This window comes from Medicago sativa, chromosome 4 (genome assembly GCF_051527215.1).
Source record: "Medicago sativa cultivar Bolivia chromosome 4, Bolivia_mono, whole genome shotgun sequence".
Classification (NCBI taxonomy): domain Eukaryota; kingdom Viridiplantae; phylum Streptophyta; class Magnoliopsida; order Fabales; family Fabaceae; genus Medicago; species Medicago sativa.
In genome coordinates this window covers 56,606,236-56,630,152 of record NC_140752.1, presented here as the reverse complement: position 1 = coordinate 56,630,152, position 23,917 = coordinate 56,606,236, and the positions used below count along the sequence as shown (strand labels likewise).

At 35.0% G+C, this 23,917-nt stretch overlaps 5 protein-coding genes across 5 annotated transcripts; all 5 read right to left on the bottom strand.

Moving 5' to 3' along the window:
• Positions 1-1,268: 1,268 nt before the first annotated feature.
• LOC146930082 (uncharacterized) lies at positions 1,269-2,822 on the bottom strand. The gene has a single exon (XM_085707463.1). The coding sequence runs from the start codon at positions 2,820-2,822 to the stop codon at positions 1,269-1,271; it is 1,554 nt and encodes a 517-aa protein (XP_085563589.1).
• A 3,922-nt stretch (positions 2,823-6,744) lies between these two features.
• Positions 6,745-8,150, bottom strand: LOC146930081 (subtilisin-like serine-protease S). Its single transcript, XM_085701735.1, has 2 exons — positions 7,961-8,150; positions 6,745-7,538 (listed from the first exon to the last, which is right to left on the bottom strand). The coding sequence occupies exons 1-2, from the start codon at positions 8,101-8,103 to the stop codon at positions 6,962-6,964; spliced, it is 720 nt and encodes a 239-aa protein (XP_085557861.1). The 5' UTR covers positions 8,104-8,150; the 3' UTR covers positions 6,745-6,961.
• LOC146930080 (subtilisin-like serine-protease S) lies at positions 8,148-9,118 on the bottom strand. Its single transcript, XM_085701736.1, has 3 exons — positions 8,998-9,118; positions 8,397-8,494; positions 8,148-8,305 (listed from the first exon to the last, which is right to left on the bottom strand). The coding sequence occupies exons 1-3, from the start codon at positions 9,093-9,095 to the stop codon at positions 8,193-8,195; spliced, it is 309 nt and encodes a 102-aa protein (XP_085557862.1). The 5' UTR covers positions 9,096-9,118; the 3' UTR covers positions 8,148-8,192.
• A 1,892-nt stretch (positions 9,119-11,010) lies between these two features.
• Positions 11,011-16,862, bottom strand: LOC146930079 (subtilisin-like serine-protease S). Its single transcript, XM_085701734.1, has 11 exons — positions 16,207-16,862; positions 15,840-15,931; positions 15,609-15,706; positions 15,365-15,517; positions 15,178-15,289; positions 13,947-14,484; positions 13,601-13,695; positions 12,895-13,134; positions 12,670-12,784; positions 12,047-12,254; positions 11,011-11,681 (listed from the first exon to the last, which is right to left on the bottom strand). The coding sequence occupies exons 1-11, from the start codon at positions 16,282-16,284 to the stop codon at positions 11,134-11,136; spliced, it is 2,277 nt and encodes a 758-aa protein (XP_085557860.1). The 5' UTR covers positions 16,285-16,862; the 3' UTR covers positions 11,011-11,133.
• A 375-nt stretch (positions 16,863-17,237) lies between these two features.
• Positions 17,238-22,970, bottom strand: LOC146930078 (protein SUPPRESSOR OF K(+) TRANSPORT GROWTH DEFECT 1-like). The gene is made up of 8 exons (XM_085701733.1): positions 22,249-22,970; positions 21,379-21,484; positions 19,596-19,794; positions 18,288-18,356; positions 18,134-18,208; positions 17,931-18,029; positions 17,679-17,834; positions 17,238-17,581 (listed from the first exon to the last, which is right to left on the bottom strand). Exons 1-8 carry the CDS (start codon positions 22,718-22,720, stop codon positions 17,456-17,458), a joined length of 1,302 nt encoding a protein of 433 aa, XP_085557859.1. The 5' UTR covers positions 22,721-22,970; the 3' UTR covers positions 17,238-17,455.
• Between the last annotated feature and the right edge of the window lie 947 nt (positions 22,971-23,917).

The following is a 23,917-nucleotide window of genomic DNA, read 5'->3' as shown; positions in this document are numbered from 1 at the left end:
TTACTGTCAGAGGTTGTGATACCGTTTGGGAGCTGCAACCTGTGAATTCTATTTCGCTTTCTTCTAATGATTGCTTGAGCATGGAAGAAAGAAGTGTTTTTGTCGCCAAACTACACCCATTTTTCTCTTGACTTTTGGTACCACAACATTTCTTCTTGGAAGAGAATATGGTTGTATTCAATTTGCAATTCTTTTTCCAGAAGTGTATGTCGACTAGAGTCAACTCTCTCTAAGTACGATTGGACACCCTTGAGCCTTTTTTCCACGTGTTTTTTCCTTTGGAAGATGTTCCCAAAGACATCGTGATTGAAAGTGATTCAGTTTTCCATGACCTTCGCTAGAGAAGCGGGTGGGTTTTGATTGTAAGTGGTCCAGGAACTTTTAACCACATCAATATAATCACGGTGGTCAATCCAGGCTGCTTCAAAACGAAAAGGTCTAGGCCCTCTAGCAAGAGGGAGACCGCCAAAGCGGAGGAGAAGAGGATTGTGGTCTGAGTGCAAACGACAGAGGACTTCAACAAAAGCTTCGGGGAAGGAAAGACGTCAGTCAACGTTGGCTAAACCTCTATCAAGTTTTTTTGAGAGAATACGGATGCCATGGTTGTTCTTGTGCCAAGTAAAACGACCACCTGTTGTTGTAAGGTCGAGGAGGTTACAATTGTTCATGAAGTTTGAGAAGTTGGCAGCTCTATTTTGATGGAAGGTGCCACCTCTTTGCTCACTAGGAAGATGGGTTTCATTAAAATCACCTATGAGCATCCACGAGCCGTTAATGTTGTTGTTGATGTTCATGAGGTAATTCCAAAAGTTGGGTCGCATGGAGTAGTTTGGGCTAGCATAGATACATGTACAAGTAGTGAAGGCAGTACCACGGCTGATGGAGAAGGATATGGAGTGCTGGTTAGAATCGAGAATAGTTGAGGTAATGTTCGTTGTTAAATGCTTGAGGAGCCAGATGCCTCCCGAGTGGCCATTAGCTTCAATGATGTGGACTGGAGTGTAGCCAATATTAATCCAGAAGGATGAGAGTCGAGCAAAAGGTATATGGGTTTCATAGATAGCCATGAAAGTTGGTTGATACTTTCTAATCAAATCTTTCAATTGTCTTCGAGCATTGTTATTGTTTGCCCCTCTGATGTTCCAAGAGAGGATTGAAATATCTAACAGAGCATCCATAATAAAAACTAGAAAACAAATAGAGTTCACAAAAAATGGATAATTACGTGACCATGTCTGCATCACAAACTTCATGATCATCCTTATTTTTCATATTAGCCATGCCATTGTTTCTAACTCCTCATTGTTACTGTGATTCTGAGTATCGGTTGAGATAATGTGAGGGTCAGGGGTTGTTAGGGAGCTCATGGTGTTGCTTCCTGGATTTTGCATAGAAGCAACATGATGGTCGTGTATGTGTGGGGACAGAATAGGTGGAACAATGTTGTTGTTGGTCGTTTGGTTATTCTTTACCACATAGGTAGGTACAACATGTTTTTTAGGAATATCATTAACTAGTGTAGGGTTGGAATTAATGTTGGGGGAAGCAAAAGAATGTTCGATGAGGTTGGCAAAAGAGTTTTCATCTTGCCTACGTCTTTTGGGGTCATTGGTAGACTTGGTTGCACTTGTTAAGTCATTAGGATTGGGGCGTGGGGGAAATTTCTGGCTAAGTGGGACAGGCTTAGTTTTTTGGGGCACAATTGACAAAGGGGTAAACCTATTAGTTTTGTTGGTAACAGTCTTTGTGGAAGTTGAGATGGGGTTACTTGTTGACTTCTTTTTTCTTGTAACTAGAAGCCAATCACCATGAAGTTCTTTATTCCCTTCATCAATGCTAATTATATTGCCTTTAATTGCTGATAAATCATTAGGAACAGAATGAAAGTCGTTACCGTTATTGGAATCTGTCATTAATTGTGACTGGCCGGTGGTGGGGCTGGTTTGTTGCGATGGTTGGCTGGCCTCTTGGTGATTGATGGCGGTCTCTGGTTGTGGTGTCTCAGGAGGGGCGGTACTGGCAGGTTTGGGGCAATTTCGACACAAATGGCCATAGCAGCCACAGTTGGTGCATATCAGATGGAGGCCCTCGTATTGAATTTTGTACCAATGTCCATTCACCCAAATTTTTCCTACAACTGGCAGGGTGAGATCAATTTCGACGCAGACTCTTGCGAACTTTCCTCTTTCAACCTTCAGGGTATTAGTGTCCACTTTGACTGGTCGTCCAATTGCTGAAGCCATGGCTAGGAGAAAGCTCTCATCGTAATAGACTAGGTTCAGACCTGGGAAACGAACCCAGACAACCGTGCGTTCCACTTTGGCATTTGGAGAGGCAAATTCAGGGGACCAATGTGTGACTGCAAGACAGTGGTCGTAAATTAACCAAGGACCTCCCGTAACAACTTTCTCTTTGTCTGCTGCTTGATCAAACTTCACCATATAGAAACCGTTGTCGTTGTCCATGATTTCAAACCCCCCATGGAGTTTCCAAATTTTGTGCAGCCTATCTCTCATGGTATTGTAACCTAGGGTTTTTCCCAATAATTTGACTACGAGGGCGTCTTTCCATGGTGTGCAGAGTTCCTGGAATACCGTTGGCTCCAGATAGACCTTTGGGAGAAGTCTGTTTCCGTTCTCCAGTTCAATTCGAACCAGGTTTTTTTCGAGCATGTTTTCCTTTTCACGGGTTGGGGTATCTTGAGAGGATCCCAAGAGTTTATCGCGGAAAGAAGGTTTCGGTGGTGTAAGCTTAAGGTCAGACGGCTTTTTGGTGTGGTGCAGGGTTGGATCATCTTGAGCGGAGAAGACAAACGAGCTCATTGCACTAGGGTTTCGATATTTTAACACCTTACTTGCCTATCAATTAATTTTGCATTTGTGACCTAAAAAATCCCTCGCATTCCTCAATTTACATCCTTATTATAATTAGATTGTTGAGTCGAAATTATAATAATCCATGTAGAGATGAATTATTTTATTAATTTGACAATTTTTTAGTACACTTGATAAAAGTCTATCACTAGGTTTCTTTATTTTTAATTAAAAATTTAAAATAAAATTATCCTATGTGGCTTGCAACTTCAGCATTTTTAGATAAATAACTAGACCAACGACCAGTGCGACGCACGGGTCATATTGACGGTAATATATAAAAATAAAGTATATTATACAAAATTTTAATGTTAAATAAACCGTATAATACTTGTATTAACATTAATATATTTGACAGTATTTGAAGTTATAGTAGCATTGTCACTATCTTCATTGGTTATAGATATCCTCATCCCTTCTTTTAAAGTATTAGAGATAACCTCATAATTTTTCTTCCCACCAATGATATCACATTTCCTTCAAGCATATGATTTCCTATCTTTTTTTTTATTATTAACTTTAGCATTCAGAACTCAACTCGACCGCACACCCGTCCATCATGGGTGAGTTACATTACATGTAAAATGTATTTTTATTACTAATTGATATGAATAGCGTAGAATATTCTTAAAAAAATGAATAGCATAGAATAGACCACTTTATTGTCATTGCTTTCATATAATCTTAATCCACTCGCACTCCTAAATAAGACATTTGAACACATTATATCATATTTGATTTAAGCAAACCTAGACTAATTCCTTCAAAAAAGAGGTAAGTTACTACACATATGCACAATGCTTACACTTTATCTTTCATAATATTGGGATTGGGATGACTTCACCTGCATTATTTTATTCATTCTAACTAAATTTAGCAGAAATTTTTGGATTTGAAAATTCGTTTATCAACTATCAAGGAAATACCAAATATACACATTATAACTCATATCACTTACAATGCTTCAACAAAATTTAATTAAAGATAGTTGGATTGCTTGGCTTGCCGGTCAATATCACATTATAATCAATTTCTTCTTGCAAGTTGCAATCAAGTTAATCAAAGAGGTCAATGATCCTATGCAAGCTATACAAAGAGGTCAATTGATAAATACAAATGCAAACAGAAATTAAACTATTTTGGATTCCACAATTGACTTTGACATTAAAAAAACTACACTAATAAGATAACATAACTAAATAACACTTATACTTCTTTGAAAAGAACGCAACATAAGTATTCTACAACACTTGTAGGCTCATTTTCGTATTATTAAAACCTCATCGTCTAAATCTATGATTCCTTCAGTCTCTTGGTCCTTGATTCTTGGAACAGATTCAAATATGAAAGCTTTTACCTGTAAATTATTGCAAGATAAATAAATTAGCAAACTTTGTTATGCAAATAAATCAATGCATAAACACTTTCAAAGATCAAAAACTGACCTTCCTCTCAAACAACCAAGCTATACTAACCCATCTCATATGTAATAAGAATCACCATTGTGAAATCACAGCTAAAAAAATATCAACAATGTAATTGAATATTGTTGTCAAAGTTAAATTTTTCATACTAACATAACTGGTTAGAAAATTTTATCATTGAAAATTAAACTTATACCATTTTTTTAGCAGAGGACCTATCAAAGAACGAAAGTGAAATTTTTGTTATGTATAAACCGCAACAGAAAAAATAATTACATATTTAGGAATATGTGTTCAAATGTTTACCAGTTAGGCAGTGATACGACAAAAGAGTTTCCATGTTTCTGCCGGCCATGTTTTCTAAATGTTTCGCTCTTTGTTTCTTTGAGTTTGTCGTGAACAGAATTATTGTAATGTATTAGAGGAGGTAGGAAAATAGGATAATTTGTTAAGGAAGGATTGAATTAATAGGAGCGATCTGTTTTTTCAAAAAAAAAAAAGGAGCGATCTGTTAACAAAATAGAAGTGATCTCTTATTTCAAAAAAAAATAAGAGCGAAAATAGGATTGGATTGGATTTAGGACTGATCTGTTGTTTTTGATTTCAGAAGCATCTGAAAATAACATTTTGATTAAATTAAATAGGGTTAATTAAATAGGGGTAATACAGTAAAATTAATCATCAAAGTTAGGTTAAATCTAGGGCAACATTTAGCGTTCAGGTTAACTTTAAGGAATAAGAGATAAGAAAATTGATTTATTTGTACACAATATAGAATATGGAATGGACTTAAACGGAAAATGATAAAGGACTCAAGTATTATAAATAAATGAGAGATCACGACAACTCCCCTTTCTTCCTCTCTCATTTCTCTCCTCCTCAAACCCTAGTCGTCACCCCTTTCTTCTTCTTCTTCTTCTTGTCAGAGGGGTGATTTAGGGTCAATTTTGACCCAAAAATCACCCCTCTGAGTTGTTTTTCCTTCTATCCAAATTGAATAAGTGATTTCATAAATTTTCTGTTTTCTTTCATTTGTTTTTGTGATTTCGTCGTCTCTGAACGACTCTGTTTGTTTTGATTTCTCGTCTTTGTGCGGTGTGTTTTTGACTTCCCGTCTTAGTGCGGTGTTTATTTGATTCAGGTTGAAATATTAGCTTTGAGCAAGTGCAGATCCGATCAATGACAATGACTTTGGCGTCGTCAATGTTGCAGATCCGGAGATATGAGTATTCCGGAGACTTGAATATAGTCATATTAGTCGTATTTGTAGGCATAGATACTTTGCCGCCGTTTTATGCTATTAACATGGATGATGTGAGTTTGTTCACGGATTCATTCTTATTGTTTTTAGCGAATTTGGATTTGTATTGTATCGATGTACTCTATCAATTTGAATGAATGAATATTGTAACATCCCAATATTTTATATACATTATATTTGATATAGGTCCTTTGTACTCTTTTGACCACTTATATTATATGTAAAGAATTTAAGAAAGTTGTAACACTATTTTTATTAATTAACTAAATAGAACCTTTAGTTGTTTATTTTAACTATGTGTATACTTGTCTTGATCAATTTGTTAAGCTATAAGTGTCATTGACTTGGTAAATCATATTAATTTTAATTAATTAAGAGAATTATTTATAGTAAGAAATATCAAGATTTTCTTTAATAATAAATAAGTATAATAGAATTGTGGTTTGGGAAATTAGAAACGTGCCTGATGCCATAGTCTAGTCCATTATGTTATACAGTTGTTAACTCCTAATATTTAGGAATAGGTAGTGGGACTTAGTTTAGAATTGATTGAGGGGAGTATAGTATTATTCTCTTAGTTAGTTATTATGGTATATCACAATTCATATTGCAGAATTGTTTATTTGTTTCTCTAACCCTCATAACCGTACGTGCTTCTACCGTCCCACATCATCAGAACATTAGACCTCCTTGCATGTCTCTCTCCTTGGAAAATTGTAGGTTCTCAAGTTAAACCCTCACATGGTCAAATTGTTAACCATCGTGACAATTTCTATCACACCTTCTCATGCATCTTTTCCGTTTTTATGTATGCTTGAAGCTCTTCTACTGAATCCTGACCGATAAGAGTGCTTGGAATAACGAATTGAAAACCAATTTCTTTGGCATTATGGTCAATAAGTATCATTCCAAAACCACCACCTTGCCTTACAGTTTATCATGATTCATAGCATTCCAATGTACTTTGTTTTGTCATCAGTTTATCATGATTCATGCAATCATGCAAACAGTACATACCAAGAACAAGATGCAAAAAGTTACGTAGAATCTGAAACATTTAAGTAACACCGACGAAGTTTGTGTGCATTTGTTGCTGGAACTCCAAAGGCTGCGGCTGCACTTCCATATATCAAACCATGAAAATGCTCCATTTTTTATTGGATTCAAAGAATAACCCTGAAGGCACATAAACCGATCTTAATTTCTTAGCTAATATTTATATGAATAAGGCTTGAAAATAAAGGTATGCGACTCTGATCTGTGTCGTGTTGCGACATAACAGTTTCTTATGTTTCTAACATGCAACGTGACCCTGATTGAGGCTGCATGCATTTGACTTCAATTCCCCACAATATCAATGATCGCGACACAACTGTTACTGTGACTATTTAGAACCACATGTATCACATATATTTATACATGGTTTGTGCTTTAAATTTCACCTTCAAAATTTTCGAGTTACCAAGATGGATATTTGAACTGAATTCTCTGTCTACAGTGCTAGCAGCAACAGTGAGGATCCAAGGCGCAACATTACAAGCAGTGCGAGGCAACACTGAGTTTCCAGCTGAAGCAGAAACAAGAATTCCATTTTGAAATGCATGGAATGCTCCAACACTGATTGCATCCTCAAAGTAAATTGGCTGAGGTGGTTCAGTGCCAAGGGAAAGAGAAAGTATGTCGACACCATCATGAATGGCATCATCTACAGCTGAAAGAATATCAGCATCACTGCAAAATCCAAACCAACAGGTCTTGTAGATAGCAAGTCTTGCACTTGGACCACCACCTCTAGCTGTTCCTTTGGCCATGCCAAATAAGCTAACATTAACAACACTGCGTCCTGCAATTGTTGAGGCTATGTGTGTTCCATGTCCATCATTGTCTCTAGCTGACCTGAAGAAAATCTTGTTGAAATTTTCTAGAGGACCAAATTCTGCTTCAAAACCTTTTGAATAGAACCGTGCACCGATGATTTTCCTGGAAAGTTCAAATACAAGATAAGATCATGGTTATCAAAACGAGATTTAAATCATGAATTAGAAGAACTATTTTTGGAATTGTTAATCGAATCTTATTACGAAGCGTAAGATACATTACTAATGACAATATGACATTTTAAAGTAAATACAAGTGACATGGAAAAATTATAAGTCGATATATCATATACAAATCTCAAAAATATCAAGATTCAAGTCGTAAATGAAATGGCAAAAGAAAAGTGTTTTATTATCATGTTTGGCTCATTGCCAGTCTTTATCCCAGATAAAAAGAGAGGATTGTGTTAATCGGCATTCAACGCAAAACTAAACTTAGTCAAATGTTTATGACTATTTGGTTTTGGTGCATCAGTCTTAAAAATTAGTCTATGATGGATTTTGAATTCCAAAATGTGTTCTTACTTGTTGCAATTGGCTAGCGTAAAATTATCACTGGTAACACACTCTCCCTTGAACTTCTCAGGCACAGGACCTAATCCATAATCATTGAAGCTTTCTGATTCCGGCCACACTCCTGAAAAACAATGTGAAGTGAGACTTTGCATAATCTAAATGAAAGAAAAACAAGAAAGCATCAAAGGAGTATTACCAGAGTCAATGACACCAACAATGACATTGGATGTGAAGTCTAGAGCTACATGGTTTTGTTTTTATCGTAGACTGGGTTTAATCTAAGAAAATCCCAAGAATGTGTAGTGTGAAGCTTACTCATTTTGCTCTCAAAAACAGACACAACTGAATCATATTCTGAAACATAATCCAAAACATTGATCAGAAGATTCTTTTAGATAAAGTAAACAGATAGAAGTTAGAAATATATAATATTGGAATATAGTACCAGCAAGTTTATTAGCTTGCTCTGGCGTAATCATAGCCGAAAAGCCTCGAAAGCTTTTACTATAATGGTGTAGTGCTGAAGTCTTTGCATCATCGAGACTGAAATGTTAAAAGAATTAGTTAATATTTGATAGAGCAAGTTTATTTTAGCCTAAATTACTCCATTTCGAATGTTCACACTCACACACATAAATATCAAGCTTAAAAGAACACAAATAGTAATCATAAGATCAAGAAATTTGTCTTAAAATCTATTGTCATACCCAGGGCCGGCCCATAGCCCGTCGAGGCGGGGCGACGACACCGGGCCTCCAATTTTTTGGGGCCCAAAATATTTTTTTTATATGTAAGACACGAAAATAATGGTTATATATATATTAAAAGCAAATTATTTCAGTATGTACAGCTTGCTTCAGTGGCATGGCCGCTTTTTGTTGAGTGTGAGGTCATGTGTTCAAGACCCACCATAGTGTGATTCCTAATATTTATTTTTTTTAAATGGCTTATTTATTTTTGTTGGGGCCTAGAATTTAATTTTTTTTGCATCTCTTATAAAAATTAAAACCGGGCCTATGAATTTGTTAAGACGGCCCTGGTCATACCTTCCAGTGACTGAAGCTAGTATCTCATGGTTTGCTCTGATGACTGACTCTGAATTGGGGTGTGAATGATCTCCCTTGTAAATTATATAATGCTGCATCGAGGCAAATCACGAAGTTAAGCCTTGCTAGTATTGTGACACGATTTAAAACTGACAACATTAAAGGGCAGTCCGGTGTACTAAAGCTTCCGCATACAGCAATATAAGATATAGCTCACAGGCTATAGATGCATGCAGCTTACGTACACAACATGCATCAAGCACTTGTGTGAGATTGTTTAGAAACAACTTGTAATATGTACATAAGTTATTTTCAACTTATTTTCAACTTGTAATACTTGAACAATATCACCTTTCAGAATAGTTCTTACCTTTGGGGTGGATCCAATTACCAAAGTACATCCAATAAACAAGAGAAAAGTGAAACTTAAAATTTTGACAAACTCCATGATATCCTAAAAGGGTTTAGGACAGAAAGCTGGATGCTGAAATGGTGACTTTTTTATGGTAGATGATTCTCCCATTTTATAAGCCAAAACAAGCTAACTTGCATGTTATATTCATATAAAAAAAATCAGTTGCCGGCTTAAATGTTTCTGCGTATAACTTAGTGTGCATTTGGGATTCTAAAAAAGGAAATTTAAAAAAGTTATAATATAATATCAAATTCAAACTATATATATGTCAGACTTGCATGTATAATGCTAACTGGTACGGCTTACCATTATTGATGAATTCAAAGGACAGGGTCGTCTCCTTGTCCAAATACAAAAGTAATATTTTATGGAAGAGAATAAATTAAATATGCTTAGAGAACAACAATAGGTATAGGACATCAAAATGCCTGCTCGTAGGATAAACTTTTACCTTTCTAACCATATCCTCACATATAAAAACCAGATTTTAGATAGGTTACATGCAAGTTTAGATAGGATAAACTATGTTCCTATTCGTCTCCGTAATAGATGACATAATTTTCTTCATTCTGGTGTTCATGTCATTTCATCGCATATTTTTCGTGACGGCCATGGTCACTTTGTTCAGGGTTCTTGGTGGTCAACTAGCTTACCCGATTTCCTTAGGGAGGACTTTTTTAGGGACCGTTTTGGATTGCCCATGTATCGTTTTCCTTAGCTTTTCTTTTCTTTTGCTTTGAGGGTCAGGCTTAGCCCCCCTTTTTTGTACACACTTTTCTACTTTTTTAATGATATTTATTTATAAGGTTGGCGGCAGAGGATGAGGGTTTCTCAGGGATGCCAACCTAATTGGGATGTCTGCGGTTCTCCCTGATGCATGTCTGCCTCTTGATTCAACTATATATTATTAGGGTCAGATCCATACAAAAAAGTAAAATGACAACATAGAAGCATAAGCTTTCCTTTCTGAATAAAAGAAAGCTAGCTTAATAGCCTGAGTTCAATAATTATCTTTACAAACAAACACTGAATTGAGAAAATTGAGAAATTAAGACTTCAAACACATGTTTCAATATAACAAATATTCTTGCATGTGGTATTTAACTTAGGAGATTATTTCTATCAATTATTACTCAATTAAATATAAGAAAAATAAAAACGATATGCTAATATATCATATTTTACTTTTGTTTTTTGAGAGCATATACTATTTTACTACTATACAAAGTTATGGCCGAAAAACCAAAATGACAAAATTCGACCGGATCAATTTCTTTCATTCAGTGAAAAAGAAAACTTCATATACTATATAAGATTTTGAGCAACCATAATAACACAGAAGTGATACTGATATCAACTATCAATTATGTCATCTGGTTATTGTTTTGCATGTAAGTGAAACATCGATGAATGTCCATGAACCATATGGACATCAGACACGACAACCACAATGAAATGTAGACACTGCTCTTAATTTAAAAACGAAAAATGATTGGTTGTTACTTGTTACCACATGTGTCAGTGTTGGACACCGACATATGTAAGACACACAGACACGCCTTCATTTTGAATTGTCGGTGCTACACATGTGAATGTCATTGTGCATACCAGTTTACATCCAATTTCATTAAAATATATAATCATTAAAGCAAATAATTTTTTCATATAGAAAATGATGTAAGTGCATTTTTTTTGTTGTACATGGCAAGAATCACTCAACTCTATATAGATACTACATTAACACCAATAGGACTCCTAACCCTTTGTTTACCATTCTTCCATGTCAAGGCACCAAACACAAAGTTTCCATTGCTATTCACAAAAGGGTTGAAATCAACCCTAAAAGTTAGCTTCTCCCCCATTTTCCAGAACTTCAATGCTACTGGTGTAACTGTAACATTCACACCAAACGGACTTTCAACACTTGCAACATATACTGCTGGTTCCTGACCATAGAATGTTACGGTTCGATAAACCGATAAACTTCCATTCAAGTTTGATACACCAATTGAAGGGTAATTGAAATTGTAGGAAGGTGTTGGAGTTTTCTGACATTGAGTGAGTTCTCCGGTGATGTTTTTAAGCTGTAATGGACTTGCTCCAGTGCTGCAGAGAAAATCGAGAGCATCTTGGGAGCTGAAATCATATACTAATCCAGGATTGAGTGATGCAAGTGGATTAACGTGTCCAGATCCGTAGTCGAATGGAGTAGTTTGAGTTCCATTTGGATCTCTTCCTATGAGGAGGTTTGTGTTATCCATTACTGTTGCTGAAACATTAGAACAAAGGCATCAATTTAGGATGATTGTTACAAACATCATTTCTGTTAGATTATGAATCAGCACCCAGTATTAGAATTTTAATTGTAAGAAGTATGGGAGATAATGGATTGTTATAAATTTATAAGTAGTTTTTACAAACTTTTTAAGTAGTTTTATTAATTGGTTTCGATGTATCTTTGGTCCCTGAAAATATAGGGTTTTTTTTGTTTTGGTCAGGGTTTTTTTTGGATTCCCTCCATGCAAAGTTAGGAATCATCAGTTTTAGTCACCGACATTAGATCTCTATCCGATCTACAGTTTTAGTCACCGACATTTGTTGTTCACAGAAACTTTCACATCATAAAAACCTTACCTGTTGTCATGATTGCAGACATTATGGCTGCAGGAGACCAAGTTGGGTGGTAAGATTTTATAATTGCTGCCACTGCAGATATGTGTGGACAAGACATTGATGTTCCTGAAATGATGTTATAGTCGACAGGTCGATGTTCAACTGTGGCTTCAATAGCCACTGGAGACCATGCTGCCAAAATATTCACTCCAGGTCCTGTGATGTCAGGCTGCATTGTTTGATAAGAAAAAAATATTTACATATTAGTATAGGATCAACCTTCATCAATATACTTGTGCCATTGTAAAGTTTAACTAGGAAAAGTCTTGTTCTTTGATCGGATACCGTGTTTTCAAGGAAAAAAAACTAGGAAAAGTCTTGGAGTTATACATGTTTAGACATTCTGTGATTGAGTTATTTGACCTTATCTACTAACATAAGCATGTGTAAGACTGGTAGCTTATGACATGTGCATAAGCTTTTTTCAACTTATTTCCATAAGCTCTCCAGGATAGTTTATATGAAAAATGTTTGACTTTATTTTATCTTTTGTTATAGAAATAACTTATACATAAGCATTTATATGATAAGCGCTTAATTAAGTTGCTTATCCGAACATGGATAGTCCGAGTGTGTAAACTTGCCTTAATAATATCTGGCGTTATTATATTTGGTCCCATGGAAGAGAAAGCTGCTGCTTCTGGTGCAGGTTTGGTACCAACAACAGTTATCGTTGGATAGATTTTAGCAATAGGATTCCTGAAAATAGAAAAAACATTACAACAAAACTTCACCGATCAATCTTTTGACATCATCACAGTGTGATGATGTGACTAACTTCGATATTGTAAATTTTTTCAAAAACTCACTTATCCGTTTTTATGTATGCTTGAAGCTCTTCTACTGCATCCTGACCAATAAGAGTGCTTGGAATAACAAATTGAAAGCCAATTTCTTTGGCATTATGGTCAATAAGTATCATTCCAACACCTCCGCCTTGCTTTATTGTTATGGCTTTCTCTCTTCTGTTGTCGCCAAAGCTTTCAATTGTGCATATAACAATTTTTCCATTGATTAAGGAAGGATCTAGAGTATTGTTCTTGCAGAAGCTGGTAACAGAAGATATTAAAGAATTTGTATTAGAAAATTGAATCATAAAATTTCAGATATATTGCGTTCAATCATCAACTTATCAACCTAAAATGGTTCCTATACATTCATGCAGAATATGGAACCAGTTGTGACATCTTGTGATATTCGTTGGTCATTTACTAAATTTAATTAAACACATATTTGAAATGTGTTAACCATCTAAGTTGTTGGCGAATTTTGATGTCAAATATATGTGCCCAAATAACACAGCACTTATTATAGTACTACATGGCACAACAAACAATTTTGAGAAAAATGGGAATTTCAGATTTTATTTTTTGAAGTCAAACTAAACATGTGATTCTTAATATTTACAGAAATTTTTGCTAGGGGTTTGATAATATGACTGATAGGGAGATTAAACGTTACGTAGAATCTGAAACATTTATGTATCACCAATGAAGTTTGTGTGCATTGACATACCTAGCATTTGTTTCTGGTACTCCAGGGGCTGCAGCTACACTTCCATATATCAAACCATAAGAATGCTCCATTTTTATTGGATTCAAAGAAAAGCCCTGAAGGAACATAAACATGTCTTAATTTACTAGCTAATATTTATATGTATGAGGGTTTTATATAAAGGTCCGCGATCCAGGCTGCAACAGAAACTGTTTTTAATGTTCCCGAAACTGCAATCTGATCGCAATTGAGGCTGCATCGGCTGCATTTGACCGCGATTCTAAGCAATATCAAAAATCACACACAAATATGTGAATGCTATTTAAAACCGCATGTATGTATTCATGGTTTGTGCTATAAATTTTACCTTCAAAACTTTTGAGTTACCAAGGTAGATATTTGAACTGAATTCTCTGTCAACCGTACTAGCAGCAACAGTGAGGATCCAAGGAGCAACATTGGATGCAGTCCTAGGGAAAACCGAGTTTCCAGCTGAAGCAGAAACAAGAATTCCCTTTTGGAATGCATGGAATGCTCCGACACTGAGTCCATCCTCAAAGTAAATTGGCTGAGGAGGATCAGGGCCAAGGGAAAGAGAAAGTATGTCAACACCATCATGAATGGCATCATCCATAGCAGAAAGAACATCAGCATCACTGCAAAAATTAAACCAACAGGCCTTGTAGATAGCAAGTCTTGCACCTGGAGCACCACCTCTAGCTGTTCCTTTGGCCATGCCAAATAAGTTAGCATTAACGACATTGCGTCCTGCAATTGTTGAAGCTGTGTGTGTTCCATGTCCATCATTGTCTCTAGCTGACCTGAAGAAAATCTTGTTGAAATCTTCTAGAGGACCATATTCTGCTTCAAAACCTTTTGAATAGAACCGTGCACCGATGATTTTCCTGGAAAGTTCAAATACAAGATAAGATCATGGTTATCAAAACGAGATTTAAATCGTGAATTAGAAGAACTATTTTCGGATTGTTAATCGAATCTTATTATGAAGCGTAAGATACATTATTAATAGCAATATGACATTTTAAAGTAAAAACAAGTGACAGCAAAATTATAAGTCGATATATCAATTATCATATACGAATCTCAAAATTATCCAGATTCAAGCCATAAATGAAATGACAAAAGAAAAGTGTCTTATTATACACAGTTGACCATAAATGTGGTTCCTTCACTATAGATAATGATTCATTAGAATGAATCGATTTTCATCATACTGAATTGAGATTTAAGATGAGATTTGTGTGCAAAATAGATACACACTAAAGATAGATGTTGATTGAGTTTAATTTGTCTTGAATTGATATATGACTTATATGTATCGTAAGATACTGATATCCATGGATAAGATGATATAAGTTTCATTTTCATGGTTTATTGACTTGAATATACATGTTTGGTTCATGGCCCTTCTCTATCCCGGATAAAAGTAGAGGATTGTGTTAATCGGCATTCAAAGTAAATTTTAGTTGTTCAAATAAAAGTAAATCTTAGTCAAATATTTATGACTATATAGTCTTGGTGCATCAATCTTAAAAATTAGTCTATGATGGATTTTGAATTCCAAAATGTATTCTTACTTGTTGCAATTGGCTAGCGTAAAATTATCACCGGTAACACACTCTCCCTTGAACTTCTCAGGCACAGGACCTAATCCATAATCATCGAAGCTTTCCGATTCCGGCCACACTCCTGAAAAACAATGTGAAGTGAGACTTTGTATAATCTAAATGAACGAAAAACAAGAAAGCATCAAAGGAGTATTACCAGAGTCAATGACACCAACAATGACATTGGATGTGAAGTCTAGAGCTACATGGTTTTTATCGTAGACTGGGTTTAAGCTAAGAAAATCCCAAGAATGTGTAGTGTGGAGCTTACTCATTTTGCTCTCAAAAACAGACACAACTGAATCATATTCTGAAACATAATCGAAAAAATCCATCAGAAGATTCTTTCAGTTAAAGTAAGAAGATAGAAATTAGAAAGATATAATGCTGGAGTACAATACCTGCAAGTTTATTAGCTTGCTCCGACGTAATCATAGCCGAAAAGCCTCGAAAGCTTTTACTATAATGGTGTAGTGTTGATGTCTTTGCATCATCGAGACTGAAATGTTAAAAGAATTAATTAATATCTGATTGAGCAAGTTTATTTTTGGCCTAAATTACTCTATTTCAAAATGTTCACATTCACACACATACATATGAAGCTTAAAAGAACACATAGTTATTTGTCATACCTTCCAGTGACTAAAGCTAGTATCTCATGGTTTGCTCCGATGACAGACTCTGAATTGGGGTGTGAATGATCTCCCATGTAAATTATATAATGCTGCATCGAGGCAAATCAAGAAGTTAAGCCTTGCTAGTATTGTGACATGATTTAAAACTAACAATATGCTAGCATAACAGAGGAAAAAGCAGCAATATAGATGCATGCAACTTACGTAAACAACATGCATCAAACACTTGTAAGATTGTTTGAAAGAGTTTGTATAAAAAACTTTGAGAATAAAACTTGTTCATTAACATTTACATGATAATTTTTATGCTAAGTTTAGTTAAGAATAGTACTTGAGCAATGTCTACTTTGAGAATAGTACTTACCTTTGGAGTGGATCCATTCACCAAAGTATATCCAATAAACAAGAGAAAAGTGAAACTTAAAATTTTGACAAACTCCATGATATGCTAAACGGGTCTATGACAGAAAGCTGGATGCTGAAATGGTGACTTTTTTATGGTAGATGATTCTCCCATTTTATAAGCCAAAACAAGCTAACTTGCATGTTATATTCATATAAAAAAATCAGTTGCCGGCTTAAATGTTTCTGCTTATAACTTAGTGTGCATTTGGGATTCTAAAAAAGGAAATTTAAAAAAGTTATAATATAATATCAAATTCAAATTATATATATGTTTGACGTGCTAGCAGCATTTGGAAGAAGAATAATAAACCACAATTATTGAATTCAGACTTGCATGTATAATGCTAACTGGTTCGGCTTACCATTATTGATGAATTCAAAGGACAAGGTCTTCTCCTTGTCCAAATACAAAGGTATATTTAATGGAAGAGAATAAATTAAATATGCTTAGAGACCAATAGCTATAGGACATCAAAATGCCTGCTTGTAGGATAAACTTCTACCTTTCTAAGCATATCCTCACATATACAAACCAGGTTTTGGACAATTTGCATACACTTTTAGGATATATTTTTAATTGAAATTACAAATTAATCTATCACATTTGATACGTGATTGAACTCAAGTGAGTTAAAGACAAATTGTGTTTGAGAATATTGGTTAAAACAATCATTGGTCAGGTTTTATTTATCTATTGTCGAACTCCGGATTACAAGATCCCCTTCCTTGGAGAACCGGAGGGTTTAGACCAAATAACAAACAAACCATTCACATAAAATTGTAACTCTTAACTGTCAAGTTATAATGAAACTAGTTTGTCTCGTGGGTCAGTAACTTAAAGTATAACAGCTTGTTCAAAAACTTGAAGTATAACAGCTCAAATCTCTTGCTCTTTTTTCACTCTTAAAAGTACTCCAAAGTTGAAACAATGACTGTCATTAAGTTTAAGAATAAATTTAAAATACAGGCATACAACATAAGCAACCAACATCACAGAAATTATTTTTATGATTATTTCAGATTCTGTTTTTATACACAATTTAGAAGTAAAATCAGCATCCAGTTCCGTACAAGAGGGGAGAATTCACATCCACCATGAATAAAAAAGATGTATTTCACTTGATCCAATAGCTCAGTAACTTACAATTATACAACTTATAACAATATGTTTAAACAAGTGCGGATCTTTGAGATAAAATCCATCAGCATTAACCTTCCTCTCCAAACTCCTTTGTGAATCTCTCGTGAACATCAAGGTCAGATTTGCTTACTGTAGGCCTTTGTCTAGCAAGTACTTTGTCAAAATCGATTCTTGATATAGGCGGCGGAAGGATCTACATAGCAAACAAGAAAATTAAAACGATTGTTCCCCAATAATGATTTTGACTAAGAACTGACATCAAAATCTTCATCATCTGAAATTCTGAATACCTTTGAAGCTAGTCCCTGTGTGGCAAGATCCTGCATTGTAACTTGTACTGCATTTTGTTGCTTCTGTCCACATGGTATCCACATACCTTCCGGACTCTTAAAGAAAAACATGGCATCTTGGGTTTTACGAACAGGTTCAAATAAAACATCTTTCACCTGTAGCAGAGGTTCAAATACCTTTAAGTTGAAACCCATATAGAAAGAAAAAAATGAGTATTACAACTATACATGTCATATAGAAGTCAAACTTACACAGACAGCTATATCTGAACCTGAAAACCCCTCTGTCTTGCGAGCCAAGTGTTCAAAATCACTTTCAGTCAAGTTATGGGGAGTATCTCCTAGATGCACCTGTTTTTATCAATCCAGGAAAAAAATTACGACAGGTTGCTTTTGTAAAAATAAGATCCATCCTTCAATAAAGTGAATAAACATAATCAGAATATTGCCCTTGCCTTAAACATGTGTTGGCGAGCCTTTAAATCTGGGAGTGGAATGTATATACGCTTATCAAAACGCCGCCTTATTGCCTGCATTACAAGTTGATCAACCAAATCAGTATCTCATTGACTCCATATGAGAACAAACAAACAACTATATTTTTCTTACCTGGTCTAGAGCATAAGGTGTATTAGTTGCTGCAAGAACAAGAACTTTCTGATCATTGTGTCCGACACCCTACAAGGGAAAGTAAATAAACTACATTACAACACTGGAAATAAATCTTAATCTTATAATCATCTTAATATATGTATAAGGTGTCATGTAGCAAAATTTTCCCACCAAAACTAGTGGAAATATTGTAATTTTCTTTGCATTCACTTTTTTTATATAATGCTTTGCATCGTCACATGCTTTATGACTTCCTGCCACAATTTAGTAATTTGCTTAGATGAAAATAATCATCAACTTCTCTTCAGCTTATTTTAACTAGCCGCCCAAAATTGCTCTTCTAAAAAAGGAAACAGCACATCCAAAGCTTACCCGTCATCTCCTATCCGATTTTAATCTATCTCTTTGATTCTAATCTATCCACCTCAGAAATTATTTACAGGGAAAACATATGGGAACACAAATAGCTCGTTCAACTTATGTGTTTATTGCATAAGCTCTCATATGGTAAACTTCAATTATTGAATAAGCGCATATCTAAACTGTTTATTCTAAATACCCCCTAAAACAAGTTATCCAAATTAGAAAGAACAATGAAATAAAGAAGGCAAATAGTAAGATTGCTTCTTCAATTAGATAACTAATAGATTCCAAAATATAATTGAAGAAATTTTGAAATTTCTAAAATAATGCAATATTATAACAAGATATTTTGCAGCTATTCTAACAATGAAACGAAGCTAAGTCATTGCATCATATGGCTCTAGATGTATGGTTAAAGGAAATCATAGAGATCAAGACATTTTAAGTGTTGATTGCACAGTCGAATGTAACAGGAAGACACAAACTATTGATAAGCAGAAGACGAATAAGATCAACTATGGGCCACAATCCAACTATTATGGGCCCATATGCAGAGACAGCAAAATTTGCTTGAGAAATTGTCTAAAATGAACACTTGGCTTGTCTTTCAGCAGCCAGCACACTGAAGCATGCCATATGAATTATATGGCAACAGATACCTCCAGGTCCTTTAAACTTGAAAACCATTTCTGCTTAATGAAAAGGCAGAGCCAACGAAATCTACTTTTGAAAACGAAAGCATAAGACAACCATTTGCCTAAATGGGTTAATTACCTTCAAAATTAAGAGAACAATTAAATTTTTCAGTAGGGTGTGAAATTTTTCAAAAATGATTAATATATAGGGACTCAAGCCTGTAGACTTATTCAAAATAATGCAAATCAAGTGTCAACAGAAACCATTTATTGTTCTTATCAAGATATGCCACCATAAAGTTATTACCTGCATCTGCACCAGAAGTTCAGTTTTAATTCGTCTTGAAGCTTCACTCTCATTGCCTTCTCCACGTGTACCACATAGAGAATCTATTTCATCAACAAATATGATGGAAGGTGCACTTTCGCGAGCCATTTCAAAAAGATTTGAAACCAGCTTTTCACTTTCACCCATCCACTTTGAAACGAGGTCTGATGAAGAAACACTGGTAAAGTATTTAAACGTTAAATATGCAAGAAAATATATGTCCAGATATGAACCTACATTCAAATGACATAAAAGACCTTTTAAACACAGTCATTGTTTAGGAAAAAGTGGGAAAGCCCACATGTGCAGGAAATAATTAAAATCACACAAACAACACCAGCATCAGAAACCTTTTCCTACCAGGTGGGATTAGCTTCATGGAACAAGTTATGGTTCAATGTCCTTGACAAACCATTTTAATTTGAAAAATCATTCTTAATGGTTTGGCAAGTAGTTCTTCTTTCTTACTGGGTTTAAACGTCATTTCCACTCACACCCAAACTACGTAGGATAATACCCTGCTCTCCTTTTCATAATCAGAAGGGCACATACAATGTCATATTTGTAGAAAGTCATTTGTTGCCCAGTCGTGGGCTTTTATGTTAATTGTAACCCATTGTACATATCTTTAATTACTCAAATTTAAGCAAAGAGAACTCCTTTCCTCCATAGAATCTTCCACAATACCACTTTGGTCAATTTGTGATAAAAATTTTCCAAATTGATGAAAACCATGAGTGGGTCTTACTAAATCATCCAATATCTCACCATCGATGTACATAGTAGTTATATAGCTTCCACAATCAACCTTAGCGGCATAAACCAAATCATTTAGTTTTGGTAAGTAGGGTCTCTTGTCTTAATATCTACTCAATTAACCACTCCAATAACTTGATATTCGTTAGTTTAATTCCCTTATGAATAATTTATGCAATTTAATGCATCAACCTAGTTCTTCTACTTGATAAAAACCTATACACCAAATCATTTGGCTGGTATAAAAGGAGTAGTTCACCTAGAGCTCACCTAGACCCTAGCAAACCCTATAAAGTCTGTTGTAACTAACCTAACTTCCTTGTAACTGCCTCACTGACATGTGCAGTGAGGTTACCCTGTTACTGGTAAAAACCAGTCAGCCTGCAAGATCTATAAATAGATCATTCTCATCTTTCTTTTCTTTTTTTGAAGGAAGATCGTTCTCATCTTGTTAACTCAAGAAATTCATAATTACAAGAAAGAATCACAGCTCAAATAGTATTTCAACCCTTGGCATAAATTCTAATATCTAAACAAGGGCAGTTGAGGGAGATAAAAACTGGAAGAAAATAAAAATAGAATTATTTCCTATAGACAGGTTGATTAGGGGAGAAACTTGAAAGGATAATATGGAATGGCAGTGAATTTTTCTCTAACCAAAAAAGAAAACGGACAGAGGGAGAGGAAAACCAAGAAAAACCATACTCTGAAAGCAAAAGGAACCTAGCATTTTCCAAAACAGACCAACATAATCATAATCTAATAATTCATGACGATAATTTTATGTCGCCAGCCTTTAATTTTGTAACTGTTAGCTTAGATCACAGAGTAAATTACAGCCAGAAAGTCAAGAAAAATTAGTGAATACTACTTATTAAGTGAAAACTTCACAATAATAATAATAATAATAATAATAATAATGAAATAAATAGATGTAAAACCAGCAAAGCAATCTCATCGTCCAAACATAGTGTAGTACAGTGTATAAATTAATGACAATATTCACCTGAAAAATGTAGAATCAGCCTCGGTAGCAACAGCCTTGGCCAAGTATGATTTACCTGTTCCAGGTGGTCCGTACAACAAAAATGCTCTCCAAGGTCGTCTTTTACCTGAAATAGACCATGGCAAACCATATTAAACACTAAATCAATTGTCCCTTGTTTCAAATATCTATCTTCTATCTATCCATTCAAATAAAAAAATTCCTCTCATTACATGTGACAGAGTATCACGTCTCTTTTCTCGCCCATTTCCCCATGCACGAGATCTTGTTTTCAATCCAAAATTTGGAGTATCCCAACTTTCAACAGAAAACATATCATTATCGCATAGTATCCAAAACTCTATTGCACTTACAACCATTGGGCCACGAAGCTTAGTTGAAGTATAGGATCCTTACTACTAGTTTTATTGTAACAAATGTTCAATTGCTCCCGAATATTAAGTGAATGTTTGGATTGACAAAATCACACCATGCCATTGTAATTTTAAAAATAAAACATTTAGTGCATGTTTTGATTAGCGGTGTATTTGGCAGTGCGCAAAACCAGTGGCACCGTCATTTTATTGAAGCTCCAAAGTGTAACTTTTGTCAAAATCGTGATGTGATTCAGTGATTCTATCAATAACATACTCAAACAAGTACTCTGAAGCTTCTAAAAAAAATACAGTGTTACCGTGATTCCGTCTCACTCACTATGATTCGAAACTGGCACTACATGCATCTAAAAATTGCCACTTATGACACATTCCTTTCCACAAAATTAAGATGCCACCTGCGACCTAATCAAACTCACCGTGATCCCAAACATACACTAAATAAATGCAGCTAATCATGAATCACAATTACCATTCAGAATTTAACTTAACTCACCAGTAAAAAACTGAGGAAACTTAACCGGCAAGATAACCGCTTCCTGCAACGACTGCTTAGCACTCTCCAACCCAGCAACATCATTCCACTTCACATTCGGCTTCTCCCTCACAATAGCCGAATTCAACCCCGCCCTCAATTTACTCTGCTCAGCATCCTCCCCTTCACCCTCCCCACCACCTTTCCCCTTCGTTTTCGGCTTCGTAGCAACAGCAGCATCTCCATTAGAAGCCGGCCCCGGCCCACCATCATCAAGCACAGCACGGATCTCCTCCGCACGACGAAGATACTCAGTGAATTTCTGCGTAATAGCTTCCTTAATTTTAGGGTTTTTCTCGTACTTGAGATGCGTTTTGAAATACTCTAACGCGTTCATGTATAAAGGAAAGGCTTTTGCATAGTTTCCAGAATTGTCTTCTGTTACTGCTTGTTTCACGAATTCTATTGCTTGTTCCTTGAAATTGCTATACATCGTGTTCTTCTTAGGGTTTGAGATGAATCGATTATTGCATGAATTGATTGAGAATTGGGGGAAATTGATGAAACCCTAGAGGTGGAAGAACATGTTTTGGAGTTGAATTTAGTTTGTTTTGGGAATTGGAAATCCTAGATTGTGTGTTTGGAGTGTGTGGAAAGAAATCGCGTTTGGAATAAGTTGATAAAAAGTGGCGGCGAGTGAGGGAAGGTTCTTCTGACCTGAGACGAGTGAAACTTCCACGTTTGATTTCTCAGAAAGTCAGTTATGCCTAATTTTTTTTTTTTTTAGGGAGTTATGCCTATGCGAGCCTAATGTTGTTATGTTGTTGTATTTTATTGATTGATACTCTCTCTTTTTTTTTTAAGAAATTGATTGATACTCTCTTGTAAATTTAAAACTTTACGTCCACTTATTTATCTCAGAACAATTGAATTTACGGTCACGGGATTATTTGATAAAAAATTATTTTATTATATGATAAAAAATTACACAAATAAAATTTAGCACTTAGTGTCTCATAAGTCCTAATTCAACTAGTAAAAATGTCGAAATTATTAGGCTAGATGTCATAATCGGGGTTCGAACTCCAATAGCTTCACTTTGTGTGTGTGAGTTTATGATAATTTTGTCATCTCGTCTATCTACCCAAAAAAATAAAATTTAGCACTTAATACATTTGAAAATTGTTGAATGTTTCTTGATAAAAGGACTAAAAAAATTATCATTGCTTTCCCTAAAAAATGATTAGCAAAATCCCTCGTTTTTGTTAATTAATTCTAATTCTTCAAAAAGTTGAAAGTCAACTAACCAAATGCAAGAGGCCATAAGGAGACATTAGCCTTTTAGGGTGCAGACATGTACTCCCTCTGGTCACTATTATAAGCAAAAATTGACTTTTTAGGTTCATTCAATAAATGATGTATGTGGTCTACATATAGACCACATACATCATTTATTGAATGAATCTAAAAAGTGAATTTTTGCTTATAATAATGACCGGAGGGAGTATAGGTCTCCTACCCTGGGAGACCCTTTTTTTTTTTTTTTGTTGCAAATCAATTAGAGACCATTGAATATATATGAAAGACATTGAATGGTTGTGATGTATTGGGAATATGACCCACTAAAGTTAATATTTAAACATAAATCTCAATTTGAAAAAATAAAATGGAAATTGGAATTAAACTTAGG

What these genes read in the sequence shown, in the direction of transcription:
- LOC146930082 (XM_085707463.1), bottom strand. Translation starts at nt 2,822, where the DNA reads ATGAGCTCGTTTGTCTTCTCCGCTCAAGATGATCCAACCCTGCACCAC.
- LOC146930081 (XM_085701735.1), bottom strand. Translation starts at nt 8,103, where the DNA reads ATGCAAAGTCTCACTTCACATTGTTTTTCAGGAGTGTGGCCGGAATCA. An exon ending in ACGCTAGCCAATTGCAACAA is followed by an intron (nt 7,539 to 7,960) that starts GTAAGAACACAT and finishes TGAACTTTCCAG; the next exon opens with GAAAATCATCGGTGCACGGT.
- LOC146930080 (XM_085701736.1), bottom strand. Translation starts at nt 9,095, where the DNA reads ATGCAGCATTATATAATTTACAAGGGAGATCATTCACACCCCAATTCA. An exon ending in CTAGCTTCAGTCACTGGAAG is followed by an intron (nt 8,495 to 8,997) that starts GTATGACCAGGG and finishes TTAACATTTCAG; the next exon opens with TCTCGATGATGCAAAGACTT. An exon ending in GCAAGCTAATAAACTTGCTG is followed by an intron (nt 8,306 to 8,396) that starts GTACTATATTCC and finishes ATTATGTTTCAG; the next exon opens with AATATGATTCAGTTGTGTCT.
- LOC146930079 (XM_085701734.1), bottom strand. Translation starts at nt 16,284, where the DNA reads ATGGAGTTTGTCAAAATTTTAAGTTTCACTTTTCTCTTGTTTATTGGA. An exon ending in CTAGCTTTAGTCACTGGAAG is followed by an intron (nt 15,707 to 15,839) that starts GTATGACAAATA and finishes TTAACATTTCAG; the next exon opens with TCTCGATGATGCAAAGACAT. An exon ending in TAACGCCAGATATTATTAAG is followed by an intron (nt 12,255 to 12,669) that starts GCAAGTTTACAC and finishes CAAACAATGCAG; the next exon opens with CCTGACATCACAGGACCTGG.
- LOC146930078 (XM_085701733.1), bottom strand. Translation starts at nt 22,720, where the DNA reads ATGTATAGCAATTTCAAGGAACAAGCAATAGAATTCGTGAAACAAGCA. An exon ending in CACCTTATGCTCTAGACCAG is followed by an intron (nt 18,209 to 18,287) that starts GTAAGAAAAATA and finishes CTTGTAATGCAG; the next exon opens with GCAATAAGGCGGCGTTTTGA. An exon ending in CACAGGGACTAGCTTCAAAG is followed by an intron (nt 17,582 to 17,678) that starts GTATTCAGAATT and finishes TTTGCTATGTAG; the next exon opens with ATCCTTCCGCCGCCTATATC.